Raw genomic sequence first — 12,640 nt, 5'->3', positions numbered from 1 at the left:
TCGTAGTGAAACGCAAACGCCCAACATAGCACGTTCCATCGCACTTTGAGACACACGGATCTTTGCACAGGTCTCCTTGCTATGGTCAACGTTTCCGCTTCGTAAGTCAACAAACAATAAGTAATCCAATCCGTAAGTGATCAAGTATTCGATATAAAATACTTAGGGATTACACTTTTAACTAAGAAGACTTGGAGAGAGAAGTATAAGCAGTCTTCTTCTTTGCTCAGACACGACACTTTAATCTCCAACAGTTGGTCATAAGACTTTTGTACCATACCCAGTAGATGTTCTGGACGGATCCAGTATATCATGAGCAGTTTTAGAACTCTCAGTGAACGAGGAATCAGTGAGAAAAATAGCCTCTAAAGATGTCATTGCTGTTAAGGCTCCTGTCTTATTTAGAAGTGCTTGAATTTGTAGGATGGTGAAAGAGGCGCACAAGATTCTAAAGCCGTCTTTTATCACAAGTATTGAACCATATGTATCTGTGGGTCGTATCATTGATGTGTACAACCAATAGGGATTTTCATCGATTGTCATTTGTTTCGAGCTTCTGTCATGTGTCATATAATATTAATATATCTACGTCATACGTCTTTGGTTTGTATCATTGGTATATACCAATAACGTATGACGTAGATATATTAATATTTGATGACACATGACAGAAGCTCGAAACAAATGACTGTGAATGTAAAGCCCTATAGATTACCTTTGATTTCAACCTCCACATTTTACCTATAACTCGTCTGCAGTACCAGACGTACCTAGCCCTATAGTGGGGGACCATATACAAAAGACCAACAAGTAACACCATATATGGTAAAATTGACAGATTAACATTAAGTATTATGTATATTGAAAAGAATTACAGATAATCGAAGAGAGGGATCAAATAAGAAATAGACATCAGAAAAAAATATAATTAGGTAATAAACAAGTTGACACTGAGAGAAAACAGTCAAGTTCATTTTCATTATCAAAAACTTTTGCATTTTAAATTTTTGAACCCAGTTTTACTACTACTAGGTGATAAAAAAACCATTAACATATAGAAAAGCGAAAATCGGCGAAACCTCAATGTAAATTTCATTCATTCAATTAGAAACTTTTAATTTGATTTTGATTGTACCACAAATAAAGCAGCATTTGTAATGAAGTGAATAAAAGGGTGATTTGCATATAGTACGTTTGCTTTAATTCTCACGAATTCTTGTCGCATTCTTACAACAAGAACAGTTACGAAGCTGCATTGTGAAAAGACCAAAATTGACATTTCTCATATAGCTACGAGAAACAACAAAAAACATACGATTGTTTAGAAAACAATGCCGATTTTGGTTTCCACGTCGTAATTATAAAACGTTTCATAAATTATTAGTTTTCTTCTATTGATATGTATCGCAGTAGTGAATTTTCGGAACATGGTAATGAAAGTATTAAGCTGGGATCCAATGAAACGTGGTGTGGCACGCCTGGAGAAATAGAACATAATATGTAGGTAATAGAAAAAAATAAAAAATAAAGACGGGAATCAACACAACGTGAAATAGCGATCTTCTTCTTCAGATGCAGATCCAGATGTGAGCGATCACATTTTCCATTAACTCTCCGTTTCTTGCAATGTGTATCAGAGATTGTATGTCGTTAATCCCTGTCCATTGCCTTATGTTTCGGAGACAGGACATTTTCTTGCGTCCTATTCCTCTCTTGCTTTCAATTTTACCCTGGATTATAAGTTGAAGGAACTGGTATTTTTCGTTTCGCATGATGTGACCCAGATACCCCGTTTTCCTTTTCTTGATGGTTTTGGCGTTCTTGGTTGATTCTCTCAAGGACATCTACATTTGTGACTTTCGCCGTCCCTGGTATCTTTAGGATACGGCGATAAAGCCACATTTCGAAGGCTTCTAATCTGTTTATATCCCTCGTTTTGAGTGTCCAGCCCTCTATGCCATATAGCAGCACCGACCATACGTAGCACTTAGTAAACCTTCCTCTCAGTTGAAGATCAAACTCTGAACAGGTCGGTACCTTCCTGAATTTTACGAAAGCTTGTCGAGCTTGCTCAATGCGACATTTTACTTCCCTGTCCGATTCCCAATCTTCAAAAAGCCACGTGCCCAGGTATTTAAATTTGCTCACCCTTTAAATGGACTTGTATTCAGTGTTATGGTGGAGTTTTTAAGTGCATCCAAGTTTCTGGAGATGATCATGAATTTGGTCTTTTTGGTATTGATCTCTAATCCCATGCGCTTACTGTATTCTACGATTATAGTGACAAGTTGTTGGAGATCGACTATGTTACCAGAAATTAAGACACCAGCATCAGCATATCGTATGTTGTTGATCAATATTCCACTCACTTTAATTCCCATCTCTGCATCTTCCAAAGACCCTTGAAAAATGGCTTCAGAATACATGTTAAATAAAAGAGGGGAAAGCACACATCCCTGTCGAACACCCCTTCTTATATGTATGGGTTTGGATATAGAATTCTCTATTTTTTAAGTGTGCCGTTTGATACCAGTATAAGTATTCAATGCATGTGAAATTTAATAAAAAATTTTCTTCTTGGTAAAAGGTATATTAGTTTAAAAAGCCCTAAAGGGCTACAAACATATAACCAAAACGTTTTCGCTCTGTAACAAGAGCATCATCAGTGTTACAAGAACATGGTGAGCCAACCAAAAAAATACAAAGGTCAAAGCCCTTCAAAAAACAGACAAAAGTCTTGTATAAATGAACACATCGAAAAATCCAAAGGATGTATAAAATTCCTAAGGATACGGCCATAGGGCAACATATGACTCCCACACATGGTAAGTGGGTCAAAAGGTAACTAGGTCATTATCTTATAAGAGGTGGTAGGCAACTAAGAGATGAGACTTCAAAAGCGAATCTGTCTGTAGCCCTTTAGGGCTTTTTAAACTAATATACCTTTTACCAAGAGGAAAATTTTTTATTAAATTTCACTTGTAATTAATGGTATACAGCCAACTACAGGAAGTTCTTCCTTGTGGATATTCAATGCATCTTATGTCTTTTTGGTCTATATCAAGTTTCTTGAGGATCTGCATTAACTTGTGGTGTTAGACATGATCAAACGCTTTTTCGTAATCTAAAAAGCATAGGAACACGCCTTTCCTCTGATCGTAACAATTTTGGACCAGCACCTGTGTGGCTGGTCCAAAATTATAGCGATAAATAGCGATATTTCACTCAAAATTTGTGATTTAAAATCATGACCGAGCCCTCTATTTATGGCCGGCGTGAAGTCTCCCATCGTTCGTCGGTAAATAAACATGGTTCAAAGGAAGTCAGAAGCTGATAAGACCCTTCTAACTCGGCTAGGGACTGGTATGGTCAGTGCCATGGTAATTTCATTATGGAGTGTTCTAACGATGTTATATTGGGATTTGTATCATTGTATAATTTAACCAACCTACTAAAATTTCTACCGTCGACACTGGTGGTATATTCTCGATACTCAAGGAAACAAGCTCAGTAAAGTGGGGTGTGAAACGTGCTATGTTTTCTTTTCATTATTATATATTATTTTATATTTATATTTACCGACGTAAACCGTAAAGAGTGCCTCGCCACAGTCCATTGAATACCGGCTTTAAGTTGTGAATTATGTGATCTTAATAAAATGGAAAGTAATGCTACATTAGATTAAACTAGATTATAATTATTCTGACCTTATATGCCTGTCTGTGTTTTAAGCTGGTGAGAGTTAATAAACAATAAGAATAAAGCTCTAAACAATGCAAAATTTTAAAATGTGTTAGATTCGTTAATAATTATAATGAACTGCTCAATGATACTAATGATATATAGCCAATTTTTACTAATATACAGGGTGGGTTATTTATTTATTTAAATATATTTCAACTCCCTTCAGCTCCCTTCAACAAGAAGGATGATATGTATAAATCGGATTTCTGGCCTGTTGGAGTTGGTGTAAAAAGATTCCACATTAATCGATAAAAAGAATTTTTAGGCAATGGTGGTGGAAATTTTTGAAGAAAGATATAACAGGTCGGTTAAAAATTGCATATGTTAATATTCGTTCCTTATTTCCTAAAATAGTTGATTTAGGTAATTATGGTATTGATAAACAATTTGATATATTTTGTGTATCTGAGACATGGCTCAAGCCAACAATACCGAATAATGCTATACAAACTTATGGTTACAATTTAATTCGTCAGGACAGAACAGCAGACTGTCGAGGTTGAGGAGTTTGTATGCATATAAAGAATAATTTGCAATTTTCTGAAGTTAAATTTGACAATCACATAGAACAAGTGTGGATTAAACTCAAAATTAATGACTTGTTGTTAGGTATAGCTGTTGTCTATAAACCACCAAACTACATAATTAATACCTTTGTTGAATCTTTTGAAAAATCTCTTGCCGATATGGTTACAGATTGTGATGAAATTTACTGTTTGGGTGATTTTAATGTTGACTTACTTAATTCACATCTGAGTCCAGCTCATAAAATTAATGATTTACTTGACAGTTTTAATTTGGTACAGATTATTGATAGACCAACTCACATAACCCTTACATCGCAGACTCTGATTGATTATATAATTGTCTCAAATGAAAATAGAATTAACTCCTTTGGTGTATGTTCTGTTGATCACATAACAGATCATGAGCTTATTTATTGTGACATCAATATCTGCTCGGAAAAATCTGATCCAATCTTTAAAATTGTTAGAAATTTCAAACACTTTGATGCAAATCTTTTTTTGCTTGATTTAAACTCTACTCTATTTACCAACATCGATCACATTGAAAACATCAACGACAAAGTATAATTCTTAAGCAGCTCCATTGTGGCTCTTTTAGACAAACATGCTCCCTTTAAAAAGAATGAAGTCACTAAAAAATATAATCCTTGGTTAACAGATAATGTGAGACTTCTTATGTCACTAAGAGACAAGGCTAAAAAAAAGTGGCAGAAAACTAAGGAGCCAGCTCACCTTAACTACTACAAAATGATTAGAAATTATACAACATTAGCGTATGAGAATGAAAAAAAAAGCCTTCTTTCAACACAAACTGAATGTGGGTGGAATAAAAAATGCTTGGAAAATTTAAAACTCCTTAATATTGGGAAGAATGAACACATAATTCCAGAAATTTTAAAAGAACCCTATGAGATTAATCAGTATTATACATCATGCATCCCACAACTACCAATCAATCAAAATACAATTGACTATTACTTAAATACTGTACCTAATCGAGAACTTTTCTCCTTTACTCCAGTACCCTGTGATTTAGTGCAAAAACTGTTATATACTCTGACATCTAATGCTTTAGGCTCAGACGGTTTGAACTTAAAAATGTTACTTCAATGTTGCCCATTAATCATTCCTTATATAACACATATAATGAACTGTTGCCTCTCTAATAACTATTTTCCAGATGAATAGAAAAAAGCATTAGTTAGACCCATACCTAAATGTAACAATCCAACCTAATATAAGGATCTACGACCTATCAGTATCTTGCCAACTCTATCAAAAGTGTTAGAACGCATCATGGAAATGCAGCTTCGCGATTATATTTCTAATAATACCATCTTAACTGATTTTCAGTCCGGGTTTAGGCCATTTCACAACTGTGAAACAGCACTCACTTAAAATAACTGATGACATTTTGAGAGAAAGGGATGTGGGTAAAGTTACCATTTTAGTTTTGATCGACTTGTCTAAGGCATTTGACACTCTTAATCATTCACTACTTTGCGCAATTTTGCAGTCAATAGGCTTTTCCGTGGATGCATTGAATATGGTTGAGTCTTACCTGCGCCATAGAAAACAGAGCGTCAAAGTAGATGAAAGGTGCTCTGATTTTTTAAACATCTTGTCAGGGGTGCCTCAGGGTTCAATTTTAGGTCCAATCTTATTTACTTTATACACCACCAATATTGGGACTTCTCTGAATACCTGTAATTTTCATCTATATGCAGACGATACACAAATTTACCATTCATTTTACCCGGTTGACAGCCCAAGTGCTATTGAGACTGTTAATCAGGATATTAAATCATTAGTTGATTGGGCAAGAAATCATGCATTAAATAAAAATTCTAAAAAAAAACTAATCTGGTGGTTTGTGGTCCTAGCCGGTTATGTCTGGAGATGAGTAACACCATTGAAATAGTTGTTGATAATGAAATCATTAAACCTGTAACTAGTGCTAAAAATCTGGGTTTAACTTTAGATAATCACCTAAAATTTACAAAACATATTAACACCTGTGTGAGTAAAGCATTTCTCAGTTTAAGAACAATTTATCATAATCGCCGCTATCTATCTTACAAGATAAAAAGAATACTGTGTGAAAGTTTGGTTTTGTCTAAATTTAACTATGGTGATGTTGTGTACGGGCCTTGTATTAGTTCAGATGACAGGAGAAGAATTCAGGTGGTTCAAAATTCGTGTCTTCGTCTTATCTGTGGTGTAAGAAGACACCAGCCTATTTTCTCACAAACTAAAACACGTAAAATGGTTGAGCATGGAAAAGAGAAGATATCTACATGCTGCTTGTCTATTCCATAAAATCATCAAAAACTCATTACCAGCATATCTTTTTAAAAAAGTTATATTATATAGAACTGACATACATAATGTTAATACAAGATATAAAAATACAATTACAGCTCCACCACATCGTACAGAACAATTCAAAAACTCATGTACAGATCAAATATCAAAAATATAAAATATAACGGATTAGCAAAAGAATTAAAATTAAAGTCGATTGTATCTTTTAAGAAATCTCTTAAAACTAAATTGCTAACTGAGTAACACATGTGCCATAGTTAATAACCTGTTATGTAGTATGTATAGACCAGAGGGTCCCAAACTATTTTTTCTCGTAGACCACTTTAAAAAATATGCTGGTTTCAGTGGACCCCCTGCTGCTACATTTTTACCATACTTCCTCCAATGAAAAACATGGGGGTAAAAATAAGACAATGCAGGTCTTTTTCGTCTTCTCTTCTTTTCTCAAAATATCATTTTAAGCGATTTTACAGTGATTTGGAATCTATTTAAACAAATTTGCATTTTTTATCGTAAATTATCAATTGAAAAAATAATGTTTTAATAGAAGGGTTGACCAAAATGTGATTATTAGGTATTATAACAAGTTTTTTGTTTTAAAACAAGTTGTTGATCAAACTTTAGCGTAGAAAACGTTAAAATACTGTTTTTTCATTTTATTCCATTCTCAAAATACATATTCTTCTATTTGGCTGAAAATTTGCCCACAGATAGCCAAAACACAGGACTTAAATGGTTAAAAGAATTTGTATAGTTTTACAATACAAGAAAAGTTACATGCGATAGAGTCAAAATGATATAGTACAGTCGGTTTAGCATTTGATCTTGCATGCAGAGCTACCCAAGCAAGATTCTATTTTTCTAATCTTAAGGGGGTCAATAGTAGTGTAAATTTAAAATCGCGAATAAAGGAGAACCGTTTTTGCTTAATATCTCCGCCATATTTTACTTTTTGACAACAAGTGTAAGGACTGAAGTTGTGGACAATATGATTTCGTATTTTACAAATGCAAATTTTTTTGTGTCGTCGATATTTTCCGAGTTATGGGGGAAAGAGTGACAGTTACAGCATAATTATTGAATTATCTCGTTTATTATTAGTTTTATAACAAAAATGTACCTATACAAAAATGGAGAGAATTAAATTTTATACAATTTTGATTTCTTTCATGTTTTTGCTAAAATCAATATTTCAGGTAGTACATATGCGATAAAGGCGCGAGCATAAGCCCTGATTGATTTGATAGCAGTGGTTTTTGTTCAATATCTCCGCAATTATCAACTTTTCGACAAAAATGGTAGGAACTGAAGTTGATCCAAATAAATTGTGTTTACAATAATTATTATAATTTTCTTACCATTTTTTTTTCGTATGGTTGATATTTTCCGAATTAATTGTACTTACAGTAGACGCCTATATTTTTGGCTCTGGTATTATTCCACGTATTTTTTTTGTATTGCAAAACGATACAAATTCTTTTAACCACTTAAAAGTCCTGTGTTTTGGCTATCTGTGGGCAAATTTTCAGTCAAATCGAAAGGCATATGTTTTGGGAATGGAGGAAAATGTAAAAAACGGTATTTTACCGTTTTCTACACTAAAATTTGATCAAAAACTTGTTTATAATCAAAATAACTTGTTATGATGCATTATAATAACATTTTTGAGTCACTACTATTAAAATATTCACTAAAAGGGAAGTTCCCTAGATTGGCTGTATACCATATAGTTAAAAAGTTGGCTGTATACCATATAGTTGGCCTAAGATGGTTGATTGAGTTTTTGGTAGGGTTTCACCATGTTCCCGTTGTATCCTGTAACATCGGAGTTTAGCCTGTTTAATATTTTTTTGAAGTTATACTTCTTTACCGGCGATAGAGGGTGATTTTTTTATATGTTAAAACCTATCAGCCCGGCGCATGCGCATTATAACTTTGTTCTGATTGGATGTTCAAATGACATGTCAAAAATTATCCGATATGGCAGCTGTGGTTTGGAGGTAAAGGTAAAGGTAAACAAATATATAATATATTAGTTTTATTGTTGTGAGGACAGAAACAAAAAAGTTTATAATATTGTAGTGACTTTTAAATAGTTTTTAAAAGCAACAGGTACGTAATAATTGTTAATGTATCATGGGTATAAACCTACCTATTTGATCTGCCAAAATACAGAGTATGTAATATTTTATTTATATAATTTGATTACCATCAAAATTTCTATCAATATTCACCTAATATATTGTTTTTTTACTCTATGTTTTGTTGTATTTTTTCAATTCTAAATCATTTCAATTAAAAATTAAAATAATTTGATCAATTTTCAAAATGTCAAAATATCACAAGTTTAATCCGTTTAGTTAGTCGATCTTCGTAAATAATGACACATAGTGTCCGTGGCTACGCGGAGAAAGCAAATGAATTCAAATACCAACCGCTCTTATCACCGCTGGTTCGAGTCCCAATAGAAACTTTCTTTTTTGTTTTTTTTAATACATTTTATGATTGTAAGTATATTTATTATATAATTGTATTTTCAGAAAATACGTATTTAGTTAAAAAAATTTTCGACAATTAATGTTCAGACATCATTTGTGGCTTGTTTAATGTGTTTGTGTGTGTTTTATTCTTTTATTATTTTAATTTTTGGCACTGTTCTAATAAAAATGTTTGAGAAGTAGTAAGTATAAATTAGTTTAATATTTAAACAAAATATAAATAAAAAGTATATTAATTTCGTTTAAATCATATAATAGAAGTATAACTTCTTACGTGCGTACAAAGTACACACACATTCTTTTTTTTAAATAATGTAAATCGAATTATAAATTCAACCATTGTTTGGTTCTGGGGCTATTTAGCAAGTATGCACATTCACTGATGATGGACCGATAGGTCTGAAAACGTTCTGAATTGGACATATTTTACTCAATCCAGTGGGATTTTTTAAAATTAATAAATATACCAATTACATACATAGAAGTGGTTTTACTTCATGTTAGAGTTTATTCAAATATTATTTTTTCCATTGATATTTTACAATAAAAAAATGCAAATTTGTTTAAATAAATACCAAATCGCTATAAAATTTTAGTGGACCCCCACTTGCAACTTGTGAACCCCCATTTTTATTTCACGCCAACGTAGACCCCGTTGAGTCCCTCGTGGAACCCTGGGGGTCCACCTGGACCACTTGGGAATCACTGGTATAGACTATGTGATAGTTTTTGGACAATATTTAATTACAAAATGTTCCTATTAGTCACGGATTTTAAAATGTTACAGAACATGAAAAAAATATATATATTTTTTTTTTCTCTTGCTTAAGATGAAAAGCAGAGGTGCTGATTTCTTGAAATCAGTACCAACTGATCTTCGGCATTTTTTCTTTCTTGTTGTTATATTATGCATTTATATTTTGTATGTTTTGTGTACTGTATGTACTTGAAGGAAAAATAAAGACCTTTTATATTATTATTATATTTTTACAGGGTGATCCTTAAGTAATTGTACAAATAGAAACAGTAGATTCTACACTTTAAAATACTGTTACGCGAGAGTGACTTTACTGATTAATCTTTACTGATTTATTTTTATCCTTCCAAATGTCTCCTTAAATACTATTGCTACGGTTATCCAATAATCTCTAGAAAACTCGAAAGAGCTTAAACAATATTTACAAAACAGGTCAAAGAATTCTCCAGTAAAATCAAGAGATGTTTACAGGTAATAAAAAAAGGTTGGTTTACAACATTCGAATTACACTAAATAGGCCGGAATCTTCGGCGGTCTAGGAGCGTCACAATATAATAATATTATTCCAATCCAAGGTATAAATATGTAATATTTCGTATTCTAAACTGATTTTATGCAGTACTTACCAGTAGGCGGCCTTTCTTTTGGGTAACATATCCTGAATAATCCTTTTGTTCTCGTGTAGTAGTAATATTTTGAATTCACATTTTCTAACAACGCCTGGCTTTGTGGATCTGAATGTTTACTTAGATAATTCTGAAAAAAAAAGAGAAATTTGAAGTTTTTTAACATTCTCTTTCAAAGTTATGGTAAAAGGAATACGTTAATATTAAGGGATAAACGCCCAAAAACTATTTTTGTTAGCTGCCTCAAAAGGTGATATCTTCTTTTAACATCTGTTTTAGCTATCATTAAATTGCCTTCCATTGTTTTTTCTACATGCCAAACTTAACGTTGTTATAATTTATGGTGTTAATGTATCGAACTTTTATATTGGTCGACTGTTTTAAATGCAGTTCAGATACAATGTAGTAAACGTGTACCTATACTCCGTTTTATCTTCGCTTAATCTGTATAACAGACCGACATACTCAGGAACTATCAAAATTTGTATTTAAAAATTCACAGTCAGGAAATAAACAATTTTAATGAAAAATAATTCCGGTAGTACTGCAATAAATAGTTACTCCATCAAAATCTCTTAACTAAATCAGGTTTAAAGAGAACATACCCAGTTTTATTGATTCCGCAACAAACTGATTTCCTTATAGAATAGAAAATATGAATAATACATATTCGATTTTGTATATAAGCAAATTTCTCACAGATCTTATTTTTTATATTTCGTTCAAGTCGTGTTGTGAATTTTAACGAAACTTCACTTTCTCTGCATACTGTGGCAGTATTACAGAATTTTGTAACAAAAAACAATGAAGTCGCTTAGTTAAGGTTGTTAGCTGTTTTAATTTTTGATGAGTTTAATCGCTTTATTATGAAACGTAATTTTTGAAGCACGTCTAATTTTCCGGATACAATTTTCTGTAATTAGCTGTATAGGGCGTAGCTTATTGAATTATGAGATATTTGAGGTGATATCGTTCTCATTGCAGACAGCTTTTAAGAGGCGCAGTTAATGATCCAAGAGCTCCATACTGCCAGAGTAGGTACTAAATTAAACTTTTCAACAAACAATTTATTACCAAAATGAATCAGAGATACAGAATGGGTAACCGAACCATGATATTACTTTGCTACGCAGATGATGCTAAAGCCGAAAACAAAGATGACTTGCAACACTTACTACAAAAATTTAAAATAACCGCCGAAAAGTATAATCTGAGACTATTAACAGAGAAAACCCAATCGATGGTAATATCCAAGAACCCAATTAGATGTAAATTAGCAGTGGACGACGATATAATCGAACAGGTAATGGATTGTAGATACCTGGGTGTAGAAATCTCTAGCGACAGGCATCTGTGGCAAGAAACAAAACAGCAGGCAACGAAAGCAGCGAGAATATCTGGTTTCCTAAGGGATATAATCTGGCGGAATAAATATATGAGCACCAAAAGCAAAGTCCGCATTCATAAGACATGTGTTAGACCCGTACTGACATACGCGGCTGAGTCAAGGGCCGAGACAACAAAGACCAAAGAAAAAATGATAGCAACAGAGATGAAAACCCTAAGATCCATAAGAGGAATCACACTCAAAGATAGGACATAGGATACGAAACGAAGACACATTGAAAGAGCTAGGCGTTCAAGATGTCGTGAGATGGACAAGACCACGAAGACACATGTGGAGAGACCACGTAGATCGGATGGACTCTGAACGTTTGGTGAAATGGGCGAAGATACAGAAGCCCAACACCAAGCGATCCACAGGAAGACCCAAAAACGATGGTACGAGAGCTGGACCTCCGGATCGCATCAGAGACTGTAAGAGAAGAAACAGGACATAGTTCTATTAAAAGAAGAATTTATTACCAATTTAGTCCCTATTAAAAATATCTCAGTTAATGATAGGGACATTGAGCCAGTTGACTTCTATAAGTATTTGGACCGTGAGATCAAAATAAGTCGAAACAACAAAACAATCGAGGTTAAAAGAAGAGTAAACTTAGCTTGAATTTGGAAAAATGAAGGTGAAGGATATTTTTAGGTCAAAGATTCGAACGTGACGAAGATACTTTTGGTGAAAGGAGGCATTTTTGATCTCAAATTATATTATTAGTAATATAAAAAATACACCGAATCCACTGCAGGAAACACAGACTTTAATCG

The 12,640-nt window shown here is 33.2% G+C and overlaps 1 protein-coding gene across 1 annotated transcript in view; it reads right to left on the bottom strand.

The window, feature by feature from the left end:
* LOC126892707 (uncharacterized) overlaps positions 1 to 10,643 on the bottom strand; it is a 29,153-nt gene extending 18,510 nt beyond the window's left edge. The window contains exon 1 of the mRNA XM_050662339.1: positions 10,478 to 10,643. Coding sequence (XP_050518296.1) covers positions 10,478 to 10,643 — 166 coding nt within the window. The remainder of the gene's footprint in view (positions 1 to 10,477) is intronic.
* Between the last annotated feature and the right edge of the window lie 1,997 nt (positions 10,644 to 12,640).

Source organism: Diabrotica virgifera, chromosome 9 (assembly GCF_917563875.1).
Source record: "Diabrotica virgifera virgifera chromosome 9, PGI_DIABVI_V3a".
In the NCBI taxonomy this organism is placed as follows: domain Eukaryota; kingdom Metazoa; phylum Arthropoda; class Insecta; order Coleoptera; family Chrysomelidae; genus Diabrotica; species Diabrotica virgifera.
The sequence above is the reverse complement of the archived record's forward strand: the minus strand, read 5'-3'. Positions and strand labels throughout refer to the sequence as shown.